The sequence below is a fragment of the Hetaerina americana genome, unplaced genomic scaffold, assembly GCF_022747635.1.
Source record: "Hetaerina americana unplaced genomic scaffold, ioHetAmer1.1.p SCAF_8, whole genome shotgun sequence".
Lineage (NCBI taxonomy): Eukaryota > Metazoa > Arthropoda > Insecta > Odonata > Calopterygidae > Hetaerina > Hetaerina americana.
This window is the reverse complement of record NW_027287427.1, coordinates 24,280,106-24,304,814: the sequence shown is the minus strand read 5'-3', so window position 1 is coordinate 24,304,814 and position 24,709 is coordinate 24,280,106. Positions and strand designations below refer to the sequence as shown.

General features: G+C 36.0%; 3 protein-coding genes across 3 annotated transcripts; 2 read left to right on the top strand and 1 right to left on the bottom strand.

The window, feature by feature from the left end:
* Window positions 1-101: 101 nt before the first annotated feature.
* Window positions 102-8,864, top strand: LOC139697722 (retinol dehydrogenase 12-like). The gene is made up of 6 exons (XM_071596547.1): window positions 102-432; window positions 724-831; window positions 919-1,092; window positions 1,477-1,705; window positions 3,030-3,231; window positions 6,979-8,864. Exons 1-6 carry the CDS (start codon window positions 243-245, stop codon window positions 7,174-7,176), a joined length of 1,101 nt encoding a protein of 366 aa, XP_071452648.1. The 5' UTR covers window positions 102-242; the 3' UTR covers window positions 7,177-8,864.
* Window positions 8,865-11,228: 2,364 nt separating this feature from the next.
* LOC139697828 (protein THEM6) lies at window positions 11,229-12,363 on the bottom strand. The gene is made up of 3 exons (XM_071596684.1): window positions 12,114-12,363; window positions 11,832-12,046; window positions 11,229-11,689 (listed from the first exon to the last, which is right to left on the bottom strand). The coding sequence occupies exons 1-3, from the start codon at window positions 12,253-12,255 to the stop codon at window positions 11,456-11,458; spliced, it is 591 nt and encodes a 196-aa protein (XP_071452785.1). The 5' UTR covers window positions 12,256-12,363; the 3' UTR covers window positions 11,229-11,455.
* A 4,165-nt stretch (window positions 12,364-16,528) lies between these two features.
* LOC139697965 (uncharacterized) lies at window positions 16,529-18,588 on the top strand. Its single transcript, XM_071596820.1, has 2 exons — window positions 16,529-16,702; window positions 18,391-18,588. The coding sequence occupies exons 1-2, from the start codon at window positions 16,529-16,531 to the stop codon at window positions 18,586-18,588; spliced, it is 372 nt and encodes a 123-aa protein (XP_071452921.1).
* The last annotated feature ends 6,121 nt before the right edge of the window (window positions 18,589-24,709 follow it).

The following is a 24,709-nucleotide window of genomic DNA, read 5'->3' as shown; positions in this document are numbered from 1 at the left end:
CGTATAATGGCGGGTAAAGAAGTCTCAAAAATACCAAATGCGAAGCGTAATCCGCTATGACGTGAGCCGACGCGCGGTACAAATTTTGACGATGGCCTACATAGCAGAATACAGTTATCAGCCGGGAATAAACCAAGCCGTCGGTCACAGGTGAAAGCCATTCAAGTAAAGACGCTGATACGAAGAGTAAGGCTTTCGTTTGAAGTCGGAGGCTATAACGTTGTTTCCACGTCAGGATAACCATGTTTTTAATTAGTGTGGTAGGCGTTGCTGCGGTTATTATTTGCTTTATTGTTCCCTTAAATGGAGCGGCTTCCAGAGGACTCAGCGGAATTGGATATATTAAAGCAGCTAAATGTAATTTTATCCTCAACATAATGGGAATATATTCAACTGTTGACGACATAATCAATCGGCGAAGGAACAGATTAAGTAAGTGTTGTTACATCCCGTTTTTCTTAAGTATGATGCCCTCAAAGTTTCAGGCGAAAACATTGGATAAAAAAGTATCACAAGTTGTGAAATATCCTTCTTTCAACTTCTTGTGGTCATTATGTGGCACCAAACGTACATATTCAACACGTCGTTAAGCCACAACTGTTGTTGGATAACTAAACCTCGTCTATGCATTCGATTCCTTGGGATACGTAACATTTGCTCAAGCTTTTCTTAGCTGAATTAATGCTTATATCTGTTGCTCGAGTAATTGCTTATTTTTTATAGAACTTCCTCAGAAAAAAGATCAAGTAGCAGTAATAACTGGAGGATCCCGAGGCATAGGCTTGGAGGTGGTGAAGAAACTTCTCAAGTGTGAAATGAGTGTGGCAATAGGTAAATATGAATGGTTTTCTGTTAGGATAATTTATTAGTGTTTTTTTTTGCTATTCGGTTATTTAACCAGACTAATTCTATTTAAAGGTTGCCGAAATGTATTGAGTGGTGAAGAGGTGGTCAAGAAAATTAGAGAAGATGGCATTCTTAGTGGAGATGTCAAAGTGTATCATCTCGACATGGAATCTATGACATCAGTGAGGGAATTTGCCGTTAAAGTGAAAGCTGATTATCCTAAGATTCATGTTCTTATTAATAACGGTGGGTGTATACAAGCTGTAAATAATAACTAGAGACAAATATGTGATATTTACACTGCACAACACTTATAAAATTCTTTTTTCAAAATCTGTTTAAGTAATTCTATGTAATTCGTCGAAGAACATAATTTTTAGGGGGAGTGCACTTGGTTCATACATTCCATTTTTGTGTCATTCAGCATATTGGCTGCATTCACTGGTGGTATCATGATAACTTTTCATTGCATGGTATTTTTTGCTTGCTAATATCATAAAATAAAAATGCTGAGTTAATTTTTTTCAGATAGAATTAAACTGAATGATAGAGAGAAATGTGTAACTTGGTTGCCCAGAAAGTTTGTTTCTTAAATAATTGGTTGTAATCTTTCTCTGATATTTTATTTAGCTGGGATAATGTTTGCACCATTTAAGCTAACTGGAGGAGATGACCCTCTGAATCCAGTCATGGAGTCTCATTTTTCTGTGAATTATGCTGGGCATTTTTTATTGACTCATCTACTGTTGCCAAATTTGAAGAATGCAGGTCAAGAGGATATTCAACATGCTCGAGTAGTCAATGTATCTTCCATCGCTCATTTTGCTGGAGACATCAACTTCGAAGATATTGCATCTGAGTATGTATTGCTATGCTTTGCTGTTCATAATGTTTCCAATATTTGTTCTAATCACTAGGGATAGAGTTTTCATAATCATGTAAGCATATTATGTGAATCATTTTTTACATTGCACCTTATATGTATTGTTTTTGTGAGTCGACTTGATAGTGGTAGTAATTGTTTTGCTGGTTAGTGTAGTATGCATTTGAGATTGCCGAGAAGAGGACATCTCTATCTTAATTGAATTTCCTAATAATGGAGAGTACTAATGGCATCTGGAGCAGTGTCCAACTATTTATTCATTTACTTCTTCAGTATTAATTTTGTTCTTTTGTAAGAATGGCACAATCTTCATTAGTGAAAAAACTAAAATCATAGATTATCTTAGTTTAATCAGTATGAATAAATTTATGATGCAATGGATCCATTGCTTTACCAATCTTGTGGGCATTTGCTATAAATTTCATTAATTAAGAGCTCGGTATTGATTCAAATTTGTTGGTTTTCATGCCTTTTTCATTTTGCACTGACAAAGAATGGGTGTAGAGATTTTCATGCAAGTGAAAGTAGATATTTCCAGTAATCCCACTTGAAGTATAGGCTGTCTCATTCTTCAATTCCTTTAGAGGGTGTCATCTAGATGTTTTAGCCTATTTGTATTTGCTTTTTAGGAGAAGCAATCTACTCTTTTTATGTTTTATCAAAAGTTATTTCCACCTTCAGTGATTGGTTACTATATTGTTAATGAATAGAACTTAAGGGGGTTTAAGGAAAAGGGATAAAAATGGGTTTTTGGTGTTATAGCCTACTTTTTAATGAAAAGTGGCTTGCAGTCTAACAGTTCTTACAGAAAATACAAAATTTATCTGCACTACTCTTGGTTTTAATGTAGAAAATGCTATATGTGATTATCCTTTGTCATTGAGAGCCAGCTGCCTACTCTTTTCATATTATGATAGTTGATTAGAGTGATAAACTTATCAAATTTTTGTAATCAGTGTAAATGCCTTAGTTTAGTTGCTACATAGATCTTGAAATTAGCCTTTCACCGTTATAAACATAGAGTTTTGCTGGGAATTCGAAGATGTATTGTTCAATATCCTGCAGGGCTTATTTTATACCTCTTGTTAGATTTGTGGCTCCTCTCATTGAATACTCTGCTTTAAATGCTGGAGTTTGATGGATTTTCCATTCAATATACCTTGGCAGTCCAGATCTGCCTCTTTCCAATCCTCGCACAAAATAAACATGCAAATGGAAACATGTGGTGAAGTCTCAGAACCTTAAAGTGTTCATGAAAGTGGTGTTCACTGAAAATATTCCTCAATATTTCTCTTATTAGGAAGTGCTACATGCCAGGTGCAGCCTATGCTCAATCCAAGTTGGCGCAGGTGCTGTTTACAAGACACTTAGAGAAGCTATTTCAGGACTCAGACATTCCTATACATGTGTATGCAGTTCATCCTGGTGTCTGCGATACTGACTTATTTAAAGGCACATACATCAAGAAGGCTATGCCATGGCTTGTCCACTTCTTCTTCAAGGTAAATGTGTATTGCATATTTATTTAATTGTAAAAAAATGTCAATAGCTATGAAAAATTGTTTTTAACCAATTCTTAATTTTTTTATACCTGTTGTTATAGTTTTTTACCATTAACTTTAAAATTTGTCTTAGCGTAGCAACTAATATTTTGTTTTGAATTTGATATTTTTTTTTGGGGTAGTTTAATTTTTTAACAGTTATTTTACATAATTTTTTCAAAGAGAATCAGGTGAGGTACATTTTTCAATCTACATAATTAGTGGTCAGTCATGTTTAATGCGAGCAGTGGCTTTGTTTTTAATGCAAAAGGTACAACCCTAACAGGCCACAAAAACTCAAGAAATTATGTCCAAATTTACTACCACAATAATAATCTATTTTATATACTGACTTTATAGCAAAGAAAGAAGATAATCAGTTTTAGGGAGAGCAAGAAAAGTACTTACATTTTCATCTGGTAACCCAATCTGTCATCATTACCGATTGGCAGAGTTTTGAGGGTTGTCTGTATGTGATTGGTTTCAAAATGGAATAAGTATTGCTTGTAATAATTAGTCTCTGATTAGGAAAATTGATTAATCCATTTTGTGGGTTCTATTGGCTGAAGTTCCTAGTAGTAGTAGTAGTAGTAGTATTTAGGGGAGGCGACTGACAGCTGAGGTCATTTGCGCCATAGGGGATGGACAGGAAAGGATGAAGGGTGGAGAGAAACCCTGCGTCAGCATTAGCCTACTCTTTACGAAAGTCGCCAAGGGGTCCGCAGCTTAGCGTCCCATCCGACGGACGGCGTACTCACTCAATGTGCCCTCCACAAAGCACCTCAAGCAGGGATCGAGATACCTTTGAAAAATATTCAACTCCGCCGGGATTTGAACCCGGGCCCTCTGGGTGGGAAGCCAGTACGTTAGCCCCCGCACCATCTCGATCCCCCTGAAGTGTTGAAGATTTCTATAGTCATTGACTATTCACTCTTAAGTAATTAAGAATTTTTTGGAGGCATATATGTAGGTACTAAAATTCATAAAAGTGAACATTTTTGTAATAAATTGTTTCTTTTGTTTTGGCCAGGGTATGCAAGTAAACTCATTTTCTCTAGATGAACTTGGTGTTATTATCATTATTCCTATTTTACCGGTTATGGTTGGTTTTGGATGGTCTATACAATTGTACAGCAATGGATTAACTTAAGTCTCCCAACCAAGATCATAAAACTGATACTAATGTAGTTCTTCTTCTAATTATACTTTCCACCCTTCATACCATCCAGCAAGTCCATCTGTCATATTCCTTCCACTTCCTTGTTTGCCCAATGCTCTTTCCTCTATCACAGTATACAACATCCTATTCCCGATCAAAATGCTCTGAATTCATCTTTCTTGCCACCTATGGATTTCTCCCTCAAATCCTCTCTCCTCCCCCTACCATGCCTAGTACTTCATGTGTTTTCCTTTCTGTCCATTCCATCTCTTCTTTCCTTCTCCACACCCACATTTCAAATGCCTTGGGTATTTTCCCCACACCTTATCACCCTCTTTCCTCCGGTCTTTACTTTTCATCTGGTAACTTTTACACCCATGGTTGTGCAACATGATGACAACTTGATATCTCCTAAAATTACCTGTTGATAAGGATCATTTATTGCCAACATTGTATCATTGTGGATATGCTAAGAAAGATCAACAAAGTATAATGCATTAGCATTTTTGATGGCATTCTGAATACGGTGGATATAATGAAGGATATAGGAAGGAGTAATAGCTGAGCATGCCATGGGAGGATAATAAAGGTTCTATTCCTTTGCAATGGGTCCGAATCATCAATTATGGGTATGGTTGATAATTATTATTGGTGGTCAACCATTAAAGGTATGCTGGGATAGGCAGATAGATCATCACTTCTTAACTTCATCTAACAAGAAACAACCTGAAACTCAGCCTTAAACTTTTCTTTAGTTGCACGTACCTCTTACCTACATCCATTCTGTCCAATATGGTTAACCTTTTTTCTCTTGCTTCTGCACCCACCAGTTTCTCTTCAATTTAAAAGTCTTCAACTTCCCATTCCCAATCATTATGCTTTGCAACCATTTTTCCAGTCTCCTTATGATATCTCCCATCAATCCCTTCTCCTACCCCACCATACCTAGCACTTCCTCTTTTGTTTTCTTTTCTGTCTCTTTCATCTTTTCCTTGCCCTCATTTCTTAAAGCCTTCAATCTATGCCTATCATTCAGCTTCAATGACATGTCAATGAAGCATTCCAAGCCATGGAAACTCACACACTATATCATAGTTTCAAGGTATTTTCTTGTTATCCTTACTCAAAATTCGTGTCTTCCAAAAACTTCCAAGATTGATGAACTGTTCACACCTGCTTAAGCTTATAAACTCCTATTTTAATGTTTAACTTAGTTTTCCCCTTTCTTGAAAATCACATTAACTTTTCTTTGTTTATAAATGTATTCTACGTTTATGTGTGTATTCTAATTCAATACCTATGGCTACATGCCGTAAATGCTACAAATTATTTGATAAAAAATCTTCTTACCAAGTTCTGCTTAATCTTTAAGTAGTTCCACAGAAGTGCTGTCTACCACCTCAACCCAATTTGATTTTAATTCCCCTAATCCCCTTTCTATCCTGCCACCAAGTATGTCTGGTGATAAGTAATATTCACTTAAGTTGTATTCTCATTTTATGTCTGTGCTTGACATCCTTGACCTTGCAGTTTCTCTATAGTTTCTTTCCATCTCTCTTCAATCTTCGCTAGTTGAATTAATATTTTCCTGACTTGTTTTGATTGTTCGCACAGATTTCCTTTCTTGAAGCCTGAGAGTGCTTTCATCTTCCTGTACAGTGCCCCAGTTTCACCCTTTCTTAGTAAACTTTCCTTAAAATGCAATTATTTGTTCTTTCTTCTACCTAATGTTGTGTTAAGTTCTTCCAATTCCTTTTCTCATCTATCATTTCTTCTGTAATCCATGGTTTTCATGTTCTTTTCCTATTTACTATTACTTTGTTCGTAGCTTTTGATATCCATTTCTGATAAAACCATAAACACAGTAATCAACCCAAAGGTCGGTTTAGTAGGTGATGGTAGAGATCACCCAGTACTAAGCCCTATACGGCGTGTGAAAATTCACACATCAGGGTAGGGGAGCCAGTTCCTTTCCGTGCCGGTTATGGTTTCCCAGGAAGACCTGGTACCCGAAAAATAACTTCAAGCTCCATTTCTGAAAAGTTCCTATTTTTCTTCTATTGTATCCATCTATCTTCGTCCACTCATAATTATCTCTGCAGCATTGGTATACATGTTTTCGTTTTGTACCAGTTACTTCTTCTATATTTTATTTCCTAAACCATCCCATTTTATCATGTTGAATCCAACATTCTATTTCATTAGTACTCGAGTAATCCTGACTTCCATTCCATCTCACATATATTTTAAAGAATGGGAAAAAAAGCTTTATTGTTTTATTTATGAGCTTATTTAGTCAATTAAGATGGAAAGAAAACTGGCATTTTTTTTCTGAATTGCTGCTAAATGAATTGAACATTTGATTTGTACGAGAAAATACAAAATTGAGGGTGTATAAGGATTTGACTGGATTCAACAAAATGTGCTGAAAATCTGGGAAGAAGCTGAATTGTGGGGAAAGTAATGGAATTTTCTTGGTCAACTCGTCAAATACTGTCCAATTACATACATCTCTTGCGTGGAGTGACCTAATTCATTTGATATTTCAGCATCCAGCCCGTGGTGCAACTACTATAATGTTTCCTGCTGTTGCACCCACTGCAGAGAGTCTTGGTGGAACATATCTGAGTAACTGTGAAGTCTACACACCTTCTGCAAGTGCTCGTGATGACACAAAGGCTAAAGAACTCTTCAATTACACTTGCACACTTTTAGGCATTGAACAGTTTATTCCTCAAGTTTTGTGATCAATATTGTTGCCTTTTGAAATTAGTATTTCTTTGTCAGTGTATTTACCAAGGAAGGAATTAACTATTTCTTCCATTTTGGTGTTTCATGAAGTGGTTGAATTTGTGTGATGTCCATTTTTTTAATATCATTAGATGGCTGAAAAAATAATTGGTACTTTTTTTGAGCTTTAACTTAGTATGGAGATGTACTTAAAATATTTAACATATACTGCATGGTTGACTAAACAATGAAGACAATATTTACATGCACAGGATGATCACATTCCTGCATTGGATCACATGTGTGGCACATTACCTTGAAAAAGATTAAAATGTGATTTATAACACAACCCACAACACACCTCATGAGATTATATATTAGAAAAGCCAAAGAAGCATACTAACATTTTTGTATCTCCTAGACTGTTTTCAGCCTTAGGATTTAAGAGCTATGCAACATGATTTAACAAAAAGTGAATACACGATTTGTCATGTCATTTGTATTCATGGGTGAAGCATGACCAAAAACATTGATATTGTTTCAGAGTAGTTGAATTCTTCTTCTCTAACAGAATTATGCCGAGTGATATTATAACGATGAAATAGAGAAAACCTGTCAGTGTTAGATCTCTTTCATCCAACAAAATCAACTCATTTGTTAGTTTGATATCAATTTTTTTAAATGTTATTTTGATCATGCATTAAATGTTCCAGATCCTGGACACTCAGCCCTACAGATCTGTGAAATGCTTATCATATTTTGTAAAATTTTCCCATGGTAATTTTTATGTTCAATGACATTAAATGAATCCCTGCGGAAAAGATGATGAATATATGATTTCTTCAATAAAGTTTGAGCTGACAGATGTTAATGTCATATTACTTACCTGTTACAGCAACAGTTATTGTCAATCTGGTCATTGAAAAGGCTGAGTAAATGTGCATGTCGGAGTTTTACCATTCCAAAATTTTCTTATGACTAACTCATAATACATTCCATAAAATACCATTCCATCATATCGCACAGTACCTATGTTTTTAACTATGTATTTATTTCTTCCAAGCAAGACCCTTTATTGACTAACCCTTTGTTTTATTCTTTGGTTATGCTTGAAACTATTTATCATTTTTATTAATAATTGAAATAATACACTTGAATTAAGAACCTTGTGTATTATGGTAAATCTTTTTTGTAACAGAGAATAATTGATGACAATGTTAATTTGTGGCTACTTTGATGAAGATATTTTATATTAAGTGTAAACAGTTCTATGAATCTCAGCCGTGAATTCACCATTGATGAAACCTCTTCTCAAAGAATTCTGACTTGTGGAAGTCGTAAAAAAAGCAATTCCAAATGAAAGAGAAGTGGTGCTGGTATGAAGATCCCTTGTTTTCTAATGCTCACATTGTTTCACCATTTCTTCCCATGAAAATTGATGATCTTCTCTTAAATTATTATTAGTATATTATAGGTAAAGGTTTTACCTAGCTCTTCTTTACTTGTTTAATATTGTAATTGGGAAAGGTGAATTAATGCCTCACTAAAACTTCTTCACGTAAATATTCTTACATATTCCTTAGTATGTCTCAAAGGACATCTCAATATGATTCAACTGCGGTAAATATTTTCTTTTCCTACAACATCAACTTGTATAATTCATAGGCATTATAACTGCTGTTGTATCTATGTTTAAAAAACTGAGTTAAGACTGATTATCTTTTATGATCACTTGTAATGTGATTTGTCTTTGATTCATATTTATCAAATGTTATGTTTTATTCATTGAAATAAAAAATCATTCCCAGATTTATTCAAAGGTTTTATAATGTGCGCTGCCATATACATGTATTTCCCTCTACAGATATATTTTAAAGCTATTTATTATCATTCATTTGCCCTGCCCTCCCATCATTTTATTAATGATCTTGAGAACCATTTCAGCTGTATGCAAAATCAAACTTATTTTTCTGTATGGCTGCCTTCACTTTTAAATTATAAGAAGTAAAACTGATCTGAATAAATTGTCCAGCCAAATGCCTCATAAATGCGATGAATTAGCCCATGAAAGCTCTTCCTTTAAACCTTTTCCTAAACCTTTAAGTGGTTCCAGAGGAATTTTGTCAACCCCATGTCCTTATTTGATTTCAATATCCTGATTGCCCTTTTTATCTTGCCATCATGCAAGCCTGAGCTAAGCTACCCTAAAGTATGTCATATTCTCTATGCCGAAGCTTGCTGGCCTAATGTCTTTATCGCATAATTCCTCTATTATTTATTCCTTCCATCTTTCTTGAATCTTCTCTGGTTGAAATAATATTTTGCCAGACTTCTCTTAGATTTTTTGCCATGATCCTTATGAACTTCCTGACAGGGTTTTAACCTTCCTGTACACCACACCATCATCATCTTTTCTCCGTAAATGCCATATCCCCACAGAGCAAATTCTACGACACATCTTTCACTCTATTTGTTTCACATGTCAATTCATGATTGAACCCTTAATACATCCTTGTATCTAACCCTTCGTTTATATTCTTCCATTTCCATTTCTTGTCCATCTTTAAATTCATTTTATCACTCCTTGCCCTTTTCCTGTTTGCTATTTCTATAGTTTCTTTTGCAGCTTTTGATATCCCTTTTCTTCTCTGTTCCCATTTTTCCCCTCTAGTACCCAGCTCTCTCTTCCCTCACTTATTATTTTCTCTACGACCTGCCGATACTCCATTGTGTATTGGATTAGTGCTTCTGCATTCCATTTTCTAAATCATCTTATGGTGTTATCATTTTGAATCGGACATTACACTTTATAATTACGGAATCAGATCAAAGTCAGGGAACTGGGAGAAGATGCAGACTCGAATACTGCAAATTTATCATGCTTTTTACTGTGTCCTTTTGTGGTGCCTAAACTGAATTTTGGTGATATTTAACCCCAGTCTCCTGCTAAACTTTATTCCTTTCTCCCCACAATTGTTCCTCACTCATTATTTTAGTCCCCTACCTCTACACCATCTCCTCCTTCACTTACTGTAGCATTCCAACTCTCCCTAACTATCAAAATGTTTTGCTCCAGGAGCACTAACCATTAACTGATTACACTAACCTGTCGAATAAATATGCTGAGCCCATTTAACTTTATTTTGCAAAATTTACTCTACATCAATTTTGTCCCCTTCAAAGTACTCTCCATTCCTTGCTATACTCTGATTCCATCTTCTTTTCCACGGCGTAAAGCACCCTTGGAAGTCCTCAGCAGATAGGCTTTTTAGTTTTCTCATCGTTTCTTGTATTGCTGTGTCCATGTCTTCCCAGTGATGTCCCCGCATCACATTTTTGCATTTTGGGAAAAGTAAAAAGTCGCAGGGGGTGAGATTTGGCAAATTAGGAGGATGATCAAGGATTGCGATTGAATTTGTTGCCAGAAACTGGCTTACAATCAATGCTGAATGTGCATCGTCATGGTGAAGAATCTATCCATCATGTTGGGTTAAAATAGTGCGCACCGTTGATTTTCCTAAATTCAGTTCAGGACAGTTTGCTGATGATCAGTAAGGACAAGGGGCCGCATGCGATCAATGTTGTCAACACAGCTGTAAACATTTCAGTAATATCTTGATAACTTTTACCGCACTTCACGAGAATACTTGATATTGGTTCGTTACTCCATGATTTCGTCGATTTCCATTTTCGATAAACGGTAAAAACAAGGACAACAGAAACTAGCATAACTGGCACCATTGCACAGCTCGACGATCCGCCAAGCACAGATGGCTCATTGGATCTTAGGCAACTAGCGCCGGTAGTGGGCGAGGCTTTGGTCGGCACCATGGCCACCAGGTTGCACCAGTTCGCGTATTTATTGCACAGACCACGTAAGTCCTACAGAGTTTTCAAAATGAAATAAATTAATGACATGGCTATTGAGCAAAGAGCAGTTTTAAGGGAAAAAAATGGATTTGTTAAGAATGGAATAATGAGAAGAAAATTGAAACAGGAAAGACATTTCAAATCTTGGATTAGGAAAGGCAGTGAGTATAGGTGAGTTTTGAAAAAAATATGATTTCGAAAATTTTAATATTCCTCGAAATATTTAATGAAAATATGTAAAAAATAACAATATTAGTTTGCATATATGCATACATATAAGTGTTCAACAATGAAGTAAATATTTTGAATCAAGTAACAGAATGCCGTGCTATTGAGATCCCTGTCAAATCACTTTTTTCCAACACCACTAACAATTCAATGTTCAAATGTTTGAAACGTCCATCACCAGGCGAAGTAATTATGTCCTCAGTCAGATTTTCTGAGTTTTGAACTTGAGATTTCAACACTTTGAAGCCATTTTTCTAATTCTTCAGGCATTTCTGGTCTTGAGAAATCTTTTCCACACAAACTTTTCATCATATCGTCAACGTCAATGTTCACTAAATTTTGTTTGCTTAATGCCACAGCTCTGACGAACCCATCACTCAGGGTAATGAATTTCTGCTCCAAATAAATCGCCTTGTCATCCCAGTATATCAACTGAAAGATATTCATTAGTTTCATTTATTTATCCAACAACTTCTCATCTAAATGCTCGCGTGGTTAAGCACAATTCATAAAATTACTAATTATTATGAATAATATATGTAATGTTATATCTTAATGCTATAATATAGTTTACCTTCGTTTGAACTTTATAGACATTAAAGATGGGAATTGTTCTTCGATATCTGATATTTGAAGCACCCTGCATTGCATTACCTTTTCTTTTTACAACTTCATTATACAAATTACTACGATCATAAAAGTCAAATCTTGCAAAGTCTAATTCTCTCACATATCGGGCATTGTTCATGTGCCGAATGAAAATATCTACGTCGTTGGTCGTACATATTCCTAAAAGAGAAAATAATTTAATTTACGGGTCCGTAAGACTAGAAAGAACTGAAAAGAAAATGCTTACCATAGATAACTGTTTCGTCGTATGGTTTAACCTTACGCCGAAAGTACCGGGCAAGTCCTATTGTAAAAGCAATTCTAATGAAGTAGTTCACGTCAAACAATACATAAAAGAAAGCAATGAAGCCTACTAGTAACATCCACATTTTAGAAAGAATCTAATCATTAATAGAAACTAAATTTGAGAGCCGTTTTACTACGATGATGACGAAGCATACAAAACGCTGATTCGAACGGTAAAATCCTGAAGAGTCACCCCGACTGTCTGTTTTCATTCCCGTTGTAAGAGATCGTAGAAGTCTCGACCATTGTGAATACAAAGCATTTTGTGAACACGACTTAGGTTCATCTTGCTGCCACCAGAGTACCGTTTTCAAAGGATTCTGCATAAAATCGTTCATTTATAATAATTTACATTGTTTATTTCCATTAATGGTTTTGCTTATCGTCGTATGATATTGACAATAGTGTGGAAATTGTCTTGTACATGAACTGGTATCCAGGTCACAGATAATCTCATTTCTTTGGGGACAAACTTCACAGATCCTTGATCCACCTACAAATTTCCAGGAATGTTTTTATGTAGAATAGACTTCATCCGTGAATACAAAAATACGTATTAGAGGTGGGCCGAATGATTCAATTTACTGACTCGATTCAATTTGATCGCCTCACTTAATGACTCGTTCACTTGAGTCATCTTGGGAGTACTGGGGATTGCATACCAAACAAAAAGTACAGATTCATATTAAATGTATCAGACAGCGAATAGATAAAGTAGGAATGAACTAGGCTGGTCAACCCACAATCGGACCATTGAATTATCTTTTTCCGGAGACAGAAAAAAATGATAATTCCATTGGCACCACTTCATATGAGGCATAATTTTAATCATTCCTCGGAAAGACTATAGATATACCAATTGTAGCCCTGAAACCTTCCTCTTATTTTGTGGATGGTCATATGTCTGTCAAACTACCCTCCCTATTATCTTATAGTCTTTTTATATAATTTTCAGTGCAGCCTGAATTTTGTTTTGCACTGGATGCCAATTGCAATGGGTCATCATCTATTTTGAACAAATAACTGGTTTCATTGTTCTAATTTGATTGACACAGTACATAACTTCCCATCCATCTACTATCTTGATCAACATTATGAGTTAAAAGATGTAGAGGTGTGTTATTTTTCCTCATAAACTCAGAAATTCATGTGGATGCATTACAGTTTGCGTTTACTTGCAATCGCATTCCTTAAAACTTTTACTAAATATCATTCATCACCTTAAGTTTTAGAAAAGATCATTTAGCACCATTTCTGCCCAGCTATCCTGCAATAAATATAATGGCCAACCTGACAAGATCATCAAAATTGTTTCGGGTGGTGAGTGCTGCTCCATTTGGGTCTTCAGCTATCTTTCCTTTCTCCTGGACTTACATAAAGTCGAATAAAAGTTTTGAATGTATGAACTGTTCAGTTTTTCTTTGTTTCTACAATATTTAAATTATACTAAACTGACATGACATTATAAACTCTTACTACCGCAGAAATTGGCAAATAGTTTCATGTATAGCCAAAATAATACCAAGGACTATTTATTTAAATGCGGATCTTCTAAAAACTTATTTCCAGTTCATGTACAAGTTGCGAATTTCACCATTATTTAAAATCCTGTGGTTTATTAGCCATCATATTAGCCTGCACCAAGCTATTTTTTAGAAATGAAATTTCTAGTGTCACACAATGAACAAAAAAATATTGCTGAAATATTTTTTCATTTTCTTACTAACTCTCTTCGCATTGAATCACATCAATAGCAGATGATTAGGTCAACAGACCTTCAATGTGCTACACAAGTGGCAATCTTAAATGCCAATTACATTAGTCGTCAATTAGAAAGTAATTATCCTGCATTATACGAAGGAAGGGATGGTCTTTTTGCTCATGAGTTCACCCTTGACATACGAAACCTTAAGAAAACTGCAAGCATTATAGCAGTAAAAATATATTCTCACTTTTAAGTAATTCTAGAGAATAAAAGTACATAATCTTCATGGATCAGGCTTTCATGTTCCTACCAAGTCATAGCCAGTCCAAGGAATCTTGATGGTTGAACTCACAGAATCTGAAGACAAAGCAAAATTAGATTGTTTTTATGATGAAATGATTAGCGAGTATAATGAATTATTTTTTAACTTTTCTCATGGGTAAGAATACATTACTCAGGCATTAATAGATCATCATACTGGGAACTTTATTTCCTCTTTTGATACATTGTTTAGAATATAAACTGCACTTTTATAATAGAATTAATATACCTGATGTTGATATTTTTTACAAGACAACCCTAAGGTCATGGGCTCAAGAGGGTGTGGATAATGTGGCATGACATTATTTGGTTTGTGCTTGCCTTAATACACAGCTAAGGGTGATGTAATCTCAGTCTCATCAATTCGACTGAATGTATGGACTATTCTTCATTTTTGTTTATGTGTAATTTTTTGTGTACTCTCACCAAGGTATCAGGCAAGAAATTAAAATCATAGAAGAGGGCAAAATGGTAATCCACCCCAAACCACTGAAGATGGCACCTCATACTCAGAAATGTGTAATTTCTTCTGACTGGAATTGGAATGTAATTTCTTTTGACCGACCTTATTCTCATGAGCAAACAGCATTTCCACTGGTAAGACAAAAATACTTTTTAGTTCACTTCAACATTCATCATAATGCTCTGTGAATTGTAATGATCGGTAATTTTTGGCTGGCATAAAACTTCCCTCACTTCTAAGCTTATAAGTCTGTCAGTCCACCTTGAATCGTTAAATTCAAGGGTGATCAAGATGACTGAGTTAGTTTTTGCTTGCTGGCTTTGGAAATGAAAACAATTAATATGAGTTATTTTATTAATTAAAAAATCGAAGACTTTCAGCTATGACATCAAATTACAAATAAGTATCAATACCATCAACATTTTTTCTTTGTCATTAATGATAACACATGAACATGAAAGAAAACTGGTCAGTCCACCTTCCTGTCGGTGTCTTAGTGATAGAAAATGCCAATGGATTAAAAATTTTCCATCCTCATAAATTCTACTTCTTAATGAATTGTCATGAGGTCAATTACATGACTACCTGGGTAGATATGAACTTCTATTTTTCAACATTATATTTTGGTATCCAACATTAGGTAAAAAATCATTGGTTTCTGCTAAAATTTCTGTCTCCCGATTTTTACTCCTCTCAACTTGATAACATCCTTTTTGGGAAACTCTTTTGGAATAATCCAGGTTTGCTTGCCCCCATAGTTGCTATTATGTTGCTTAAATTTCTTACAGGGTCCCTTGAAATTGGTCTGAAAGCTTAAAGGCTGTGTTGCTCTCAGGCATGGAAACCACTGAAATCTGAAAGCCTCTCAATCATTTAAATGTTTGATGATTGAGAGGCTATTGTAATTTCCTTGAATTTATTACTATTAATGTTAATATACCATTGGAGTTTGGTTTTGGACGGTCACAGACTGAACATAGCAAGACATCAGTATTGTTATTTCACCTTAGTATTATTGAACCCCTCTGCATTACTCATGAAGTTAATTGGTTAGTTAGTTACAAAGTCAATAATTTCATTTCATTTCAATATGTTATGCAAATTCCATAAAGTCACTGCGGAGACAACAAACAAAGGAAATTGGTGTTAAGTTGACTGGAGAGTTGAAAGGCTGGACCACCCACTAAGACATTATTCTTAAGGTAGCTGGAATTTTGACTGTCAAGGGTAGAACAGGTTCAATTTTTGAATATTTCGGCCCTGGAGTGGACTCCATCTCCTGTAAAGATGAGTTTGAAGAAAAATTTGAACTAATTTGACTCAAGCCTTCATACCAAAATCCTCTCAGCCCCTACAAAGCTGACCAATTGAGTTTGCTGACCTCTCCTACCCCCAAAGATGTATTGCAGAGGAATTCTATTTTCATTTTCACAAAATAAATTATGATTATTAAATGTGTATTGTAAAAATTTTTGAAATAATTTTATCTGAAAAATTAAGCAAAAATCTTTCCCATGGAAACTAAAATAAGAATATATTCTGGGTAAAGAAGCATACACAGTTTCTCTTGCAGCTTTGTTAACATTGAACGTGATTTAGAAGACTCATCATAGTGCTTATATGTTTATGTATGCTATTAAGTTATATGGTAATCCACCTGAAAAATAACTGGTTATTAACAATTACCTATTAGCATTAGATAAGGCACCCTGCTATTATCAGTCACCAAATTCTCTGCATGCACCGAAATTTTTATGCCTGTTCAACATCAATCACAGCTGTTCACCATAAAATGCTATGATCCATGATGCTGACTTTACAGTATTACGGTGATTTTTTAAATAGTTATACTGCAATGTTTTTAGGCATGGCAACTATCTGCAACATGGGTGCTGGAATTGGAGAAACTACCTCGGTTTTCCCTTTCAAAAAGAGAATGGAAGACTACCTGGTGGCCACTGGAAGGACAGAAATTACTCAGCAATCTGAGAAATACTCCAAAGTTTTCCTAAATGCTGATTCCAATGCTCTATATGACAAGGTTGGTATAATATATGGCCTTTTTTATTTTATTTACTTTCATTACTTTTTGTGGAGTTCAGTATCATATGCAACTGGCTGGGGAGATTGCTTTGCATCAATGGAAGAAGCCAACTGCAAATAGTTCACTGCCTACTGCTAGTATGATACTGAAAAAGGTTCAACTTCAATTGCTAGAGTGATTTGTAAATGATGATTAGTACGTTGAAAATATTTAGGTTTACTATTTTGGTCTAACTGGCTTAGCATACTGCAGTATAACATGTCCAACACCTAACATTAATATTACAAGTGAGTTTGCACCCTCCTCCACCTACCTATATGATTGATGAGCTATTATTTCTGTGATTTCACCACTTTAAAACCTGATAACTAGTAGTGCACCCTCCACTATAAAACATGATAACTAGTAAAGAATGGTTTATCAGGATTCTAGGGATATGGAGATCACCAAAAGATAATCAAGCAAAAAGATATAACTCAGTTGGTGCCATATTTTACCCCAGACTTTTTAATCCCTTAACCACATTCAGCCAGGAACTTTTTGTTTTCCCAAGGAATCCTCTATGGAGAAAAGTTTCCATTGGTTAATGTAGCAACTGATGATTGTAATAGAATTGCCTAAATCTGACACACAAAATAATTGGTGAGATGTGTTAATTTAAATTTTTAATTAAAAGTGTAATAAATATTGAAATTCAATTTAAAGTATTGTAATATTTTTGTGCTGGAAAACTGCCAGTGATTATTTCATTTTTCAATCATATATTCAAGGTTATCTCTTTTGGTTTAAAATATATGGTATAAAGTATTATGGAGTAATGTTTTGCTTACTTAAAAATCGAATAATTTTGTATTACCTCTTCTTAATTAATTATATACAGATCTTAATGTTCGTATTACATGAATGATGGAGTGGCTTTGGTTGATGAGAGTAATTCCATCTAATTCCATTTCTAAATTTTCTCTCTTAATAGATACATCAGAAATAAGAGTCCTTTAAACAGGAAGCTTTAAGTAAACTATTCATATGTAAAATCATGAATTTTGATCTTTAAGAACATAAACATGCAATTTTCATGAATGATTAGTCATATATTCCAAATGTTTCCATATTTACCATATTGTTTAATTTCCTTGGCCACTCTCTCTCTCTGCCTCAGCACTTAAGGTGAAGAAAGTTTTTCATTTAGATTCATGAAGAAAGTTTTTCATTTAGATTCTTCTTAATCCCTCAAATCTCAAATTATAAATTCTTATTCTATTGATATTTTATACAATTCCTGCTAGTTATTCTCGTATTATAAAATGTTTTGAAAAATTTTAAGATACAATTTAGATCCTTAGATACAAGGCAACATGATTCAATAGTTGACCTTGTAAATTCTTGCATAGCATCCATAGTACTTCTCCAATTTTCCTGAATATACATTTGCTAATTTATGCCAAAATATGTAATAGCAATTTTCCAATAGATACAAAGTTATTGCAAAACAAGTTTCAATATATTTTACTATCTTCTGGGCCTATACCTGAAGATGACATGGTATATCGAAACCTGATTGGTATTAAATGTTTATCTAGTGGAAAGGGCAATCATTTGGTCTTCAATATGCTCCAATTTCACTGTATCATGCCTGAAACTAGGCAACTAATCTGTCAATTTCTTGAATCATCTCTTCGTCATAGGTCATTGAAATTAATCTTAGTGAATATGAGCCTCATGTGAATGGACCATTCACTCCTGATCTTCCTCATCCTATCTTCAAGCTTGGTGAGACAGCTAAAAAGAATGACTTGCCTCCTGAAATTAGAGCTGGTATTCTGCACCATGATTTTTACAACTTGTCTGAAAATTTTAATAGTTCCTCCATGAGCGGACAGTGAAATATCCTTTTTGAGAGCACCATACTGAAGCTTGGGTATCATAATAATTTATACCCCTTTGCACATAGTAATGAACTCCATCTAAACTTCACTCAGTTATACAGAACTGTACTCCTCAGTTAAATTAAAAACCTGCATCAAATCAGTTGACTGCTACTAATGATAATTATTTTAATTTTGTAAACTGATTATTTTCCTCTGGAATTGCCATTTACTACCTTGATCAAAAAGTTCGCGGAATAACCACCGTGTGGCGCTCCCATCGTTCCGATTTGAGTTCTGTTTTTTTTGTTAAATTGGTACATCTGTTGTTGATATTCCCTTTAAATCTTAGTGTCATAACTTGACATTTGCAAAAGTTACGTAGCCAAGAGTACATCTATCTCTGTGTGTGTTGGCGATTTTTTACAATTTGTCACACGTTATGACAAATGCCTTAATTTGCTTGGAGATTATGTTGAGAAGTAGTTTAAAGTATCCTCTTTCAAATAAATTTTTTTATGTTTGTTAATATTTACTTTTGTGTCTTTATTTCACGAACGGGTACTACTTTCCGGATGACCCTCTTACATAGCTTCAAAAATTTAAATTTTCTGAATCAGGGCCTCTGTGGTTGAAGATAGCTTTGTACAACATGCATTCATATGATCCTCAGAAGACTATTCCCTTGATTCCCCTGGACAACAAAGTAGAATGATACACGAGTTTTACTACCTCTAGAGACTTATGCAGGAACCAAATAGTGTACATCAAAGTGTGCAGTTCAGAACTCATTATTAACATGCACCAGTTTATTAAAAATGTAGACCTAAAACCTTTGTATTGAATACATAATTATTTCTTGTTGAGATTGAAATCAATATCCTCTTGCAATATTGCACGATTAAATGCAAGGACCTGTCTCTTTTTGCCAACTAGTACATTAGTATGATGAGACTGATTGTCCCACCTAAAATGAAAGTGTTAAACATTTACTTAGTCGAGTAACCATTAGTGATTTAATTTATTTTTCTATTGACATTTTGTCAAAGTGCATTTTGCAAGAAGGAACTAGGCAAAACTTGACATACTAACAATTAATCTCTCTCTCAAGAGGTGATTCTTATTGAAATCATTTTTCAGTACGGAGAAAAGATAGGACAATGATAAGAGCAACTTTAACATAACACTTTCACATTATTTAGGGTAATTTAAATTATCATTAGTTTTCATAATGATTTATTTATCTCTTAGAGAAATTGATCAAGTCCTTGACATTACATTTACTGTGGGTAAAAATACTTTTGTTGAATTAAGGTGAGGAATTTAAGCAATTTCTGATTTATTGAAATTATTCTAATTTGGTTTAACTTTACTCAGTTGAACTAGTATATCACACACAAACTTAGCAGAGGGGTCTGGTAGCCCAATAGGTAGCCTGTTGGTTCACTGCCCTGGGGGCCTGGATTTGATTCAGAGTGATGCCTCTTAAGACCCTCTGCCCTTCATCCATGCTGTGGGATTTATTGGGTACCAGATATTCCTGGGAAACCACAAAGTGGCACAAGAAAAGGAGCTGGCCTCCATTGTTATCCTGTTGATTAGTGAATATCAATTAAAATTCAGCTTATTACTAGGTGAGGTATACCAAAGCCAACCTACGAGTTAATTGATGTTGTTGGATAACCTAAATGAAAATAACATCCCAGTCAGCATAAGCTTAGTATGTTCTATGGTTTCACCAAATCCATGATACTTAAGTCAAATTTGAAAATTAAACAAGAGTAATCACCGAGATCATCACAAAGCTACATTTTTATAAATATGACAGTGCAGCTTGGCTCACAAAGGCCTAAGGCACGGGGAATTAAAAATTTTGACAGAATACCTCACACCCAGTCACAAACAAGTTTGACAAATTAGGGCATCATGCCAAAATTAAGGAACGGAGATAAGGCAGTTCATTTCCTGGGGCTGCCTGTGCTTTGCATGTTGAGCATGCTAAAAATAATAGAATGACGGTGAAGCTGGGAATTTTCCTAAGTTTTCCAAAAGAAATATTTGCATATTAAATTTCCATCATAAGATTATGGTAATTTAATGATGAAATTTGAAAAATGACTTTTTGATAGATAATAATATATTAACAATCCTGCATCAATGGGATGATTACAAATTAGGCTTCTTTGGGCTTTCAACATAGGCTATTCTACTATCAAACAAAAGGCTAATTTGAATCTATAATTCTTTAGGTGTCATAAAACTGATAAATTGCCTAGTCATATTGATACAAAAAAACTCTACATAAACTCACTTGATTTGACAGATACTACACATTAAAGAAGTGGTCTTTCAAAATCTTTTGCCACCACCAGAAATTGTTGCCCTAACTTACAAGTAAGTTTTCGCTGTGGAATGATTTTTTTAATTGGGTAAAATATTGAACAATAAAAGGTAAAACATACTTTTAACATATTTATTTAAGTAAGTAATCTACCGGTTAAGGTAGGTTTTTGGACGGACACAACTACCAAACAAATATTTTATTACTCCTAACAAAACACAAAATCAATCATCCTACTCTATATCAAGTCCCTCTTCATCACTGAGTACTTCCTTCCTCCCTTCATCCCGTCCAGCATCCCTATCCTGTTCCTTCCCTTTCCTCTTTTGCCCAACATTCTACCCTCTATCACAGTCTTCAACATCCCACTGCCGGTCAACACCCCCTTCATCCACTTTTCCTGCCTCCATAGGATTGCTCCCAACAAACCCCTCTCTTCGCCCACCATACCAAGTACTTCCTCATTTGTTTTCTTCTCTGTCCATTTCACCTTCTCCATTCTTCTCCACACCCACATTTCAAAAGCCTCCAACCTACGTCTATCCTCCTGCTTCAATGACCACGTTTCCGCTCCGTACATAGCTACGCTCCATATCAAAGTTTTTACGAGTCTTTTCTTAACATCCTTACTCAAAGTCCCTGTCATCAACTCCCTCCTCCTTGTGAAAGCCTCTTTGCCTAGCGCAATTCTTCTCCTTACGTCCCTACTACTTTGACCATGTTGGTCCAAAACACTACCGAGATATGTAAACTGTTCTACCTGCTCTAGCTTTTGCCCTCCTATTTTAATGTTAAGCTTGGCCTTTTTCTTTCTAGAAAATCGCATAACCTTTGTTTTCTTAATATTGATTCTCATCCCATACCTGTCGCACTGAATTTCCAATTCACTCAGCAATGCTTGCAGCCCCTTGGCTGACTGACAAACTATAGCTTGGTCATCAGCAAACCTAACTGATTTTACGAATTCCCCGCCCACTTTCATTCCTACCTCGAGTTCTTCCCATGCCTCTTTGATCATTTCTTCTGCGTACAGGTTGAACAGCAACGGTGATAATGGGCAACCCTGCCTTACACCCCTTCCTAACACTGCCCATCCTGACTCCCCGTTTCCCACCCTCACCTGAGCAGTCTGAGACATGTACAGGTTGCGGATTAGCCTCCTTTCCCTCCAATCTATTCCTATTTTCTGCAATATACTCATTAGTTTTTCCCAATTTACTCTATCAAACGCTTTTTCGAAATCTACGAAACAGGCAAATACCTCCTGTTTGTGTTCTATATTCCTCTCGATTAATAATCTCATTACTGCAATGGCCTCACGCGTACCTCTCCCCTTCCTAAACCCAAACTGATCATCCCCTAAGTAATCATTTGCCCTACTCTCTATCCTTTTGTTTATGATCCTGAGAACAACCTTAGCTGCGTAGGATATCAAACTAATTGTCCTATAGTCCTCACATGACGTGGCCTTTACCTTTTTCGGAATAGGAACTAAAACTGATCTCACAAAGTCTTCCAGCCAGATTCCCTCCTCATAAATACTACGGATCAGCCCATATAGCCTCTTCCTCCCACATTTTCCCAAGCATTTCAAAAGTTCCACGGGAATGTTATCTACCCCCACGGCCTTATTTAGTTTCATCTCCCTTAATGCCCTTTCTATCTCATTGTCTAGTATGCCTCGACCTAAGCTATCTTCCTCTACGTCATGTTCCTTTTCAATGTCTAACTTTGTTGGTCTAAGCTCTTTACTATACAGTTCTTCTACATATTCCTTCCATCTCTCTTGGATCTTTCCTGCGTCAACTATTACCTTACCGGCCTTATCTCTAACTGCTATCGTTGATCTCCCTTTCTTACTTCCCGATAAAAATTTAACTATGCTGTAAAGCGCACCGATTTCCCCCTTCCTCTGCAGACTTTCCATATCCTCGCACTGCGTCTTCCACCATGCTTCCTTTGCTTTATTTGTTGCCCGCCTCAATTTATTGTTCAATTCTTTGTACTTCATTTTGCCTAATTCTGTATTTATATTCTTCCATTTTCGCCGCTCATCCATTTTTGTAATCATCTCATCCGTGATCCATGGTTTACGAGTCCTTTTAGCGTTAACTGTTCCATAGTGTCTTTTGCCGCTTTAGACAACCCTTTTTTGATACATTCCCATTTTTCTTCAATAGTACTTAGCTCTTTACCGTCCTCCATGATTTTCTCTACCGCCTGTTTGTATTCCTTTCTTTTCAACCCATTTAATGCTTCTACATTCCATTTTCTAATTCGCCGCCCCTGCCTTATCTTTTTAAAACGTACGCTACATTTCATAACAACTAAATTGTGGTCTGAGTCCGCATCCGCTCCCGGGAAGCTGTGGGAATTTATCACACTGGTCCTAAACCTGTGTCTAACCAGGATATAATCTAGCTGATATCTTCCCGAGTCACCTGGCATTTTCCATGTATACCTGCGTCTTTTGTGGTGTCTGAACCAAGTGTTGGTGATAACTAAGCCCTGTCTCCTGCAGAACTCAACTGCTTTCTCCCCGCGGTCATTCCTCGTGCCTAAACCGTAGTCCCCCACCTCATCACCATCTCTTCCTTCGCCTACTGTCGCATTCCAATCCCCCATCACTATCAAATGTTTCCCTGCAGGAACACATGCAATCATGTCCTCTAACTGATCGTATATCCTATCGACCTCTTCTTCCTTATGGTTGCTCGGTGGCATGTATACCTGGATAATAACTAAGTTCGTGGGTTCTGCTTTTATCTCCACTAGTAGTATTCTATCCGTTACCTGCTCTATGTTGACTACGCTTCTTCCTACCTCTTCATTTAATACTATGGCAACCCCTCGTTGGCTCTCGTCCCCACCGCTGTATATTATTCTATACTTTTCACTCCAGTAATCCCCGCTATCTTTCCATCTCACCTCGCATAGACCTAAAATATCTATATTTCCCCTTTCCATCTCTCGCTTAACATTCTCCAATTTCCCCGTCCTCATCATTGTCCTAACATTCCACGTTCCTATTCTAACTAATTTGGTCTTCTTCTCCTGCGTCTTCTGTCCTGCTGCTGCTGGTTTTCCCTTGCAAGGGTTTCGTGGGATGACGACCGCGGAAGCCTTGCCTCCCCCGCTGCCGGGCACGACACACGGCCGATTGGGCCGAGCCCCGTGGTTGCCAGGACTCAAAATATCTCTATTGTCCATCATATTTTTCTAGGGAATGATAATTGAGGTGGTTTCCCGTTGCCTTCCTCAATAGTGTTTTTAACGTGACACCATAACTTACTGGCCGCCCCACTGGGGTCAGACGCCATTGCAGCCGCCTCACTGAGGAACAGACGCTGCGTGGACTACCTTTCGTCTGGCTCCTAACCTTCGACCTATCTGGCATGGGTGACCCTACCAGGAGCAATTTTTATTACTCCCGCCAGTACAGCTCTAGGGGTCATCGGAACGCACAAGCCCTTCCACCACGTCAAGGTTGTAGTCCGGGGAGGGGTTTTAACATATTACTTGTAAATAATAAAACTAACTTTTAAATAATACATTAGATCATTGGTAAATATAATTTGAAAGTTGGAGAGACATTATAATATTTAGCCACTTCACTTCTCAACCTTGCCAAAAAAGAATACATGACACCACACACTACAGTAAATCCTTCCTTTCCACATTCATTCATCCTCCATTCTACCCAACATCCCTAGTGCATATGTTCCTTGAGCCACCTGTCTTGACTAACGTTCTCCCCTTTAATACTCTCAATATCAGGCTTGATTGCGTGGAAATTTA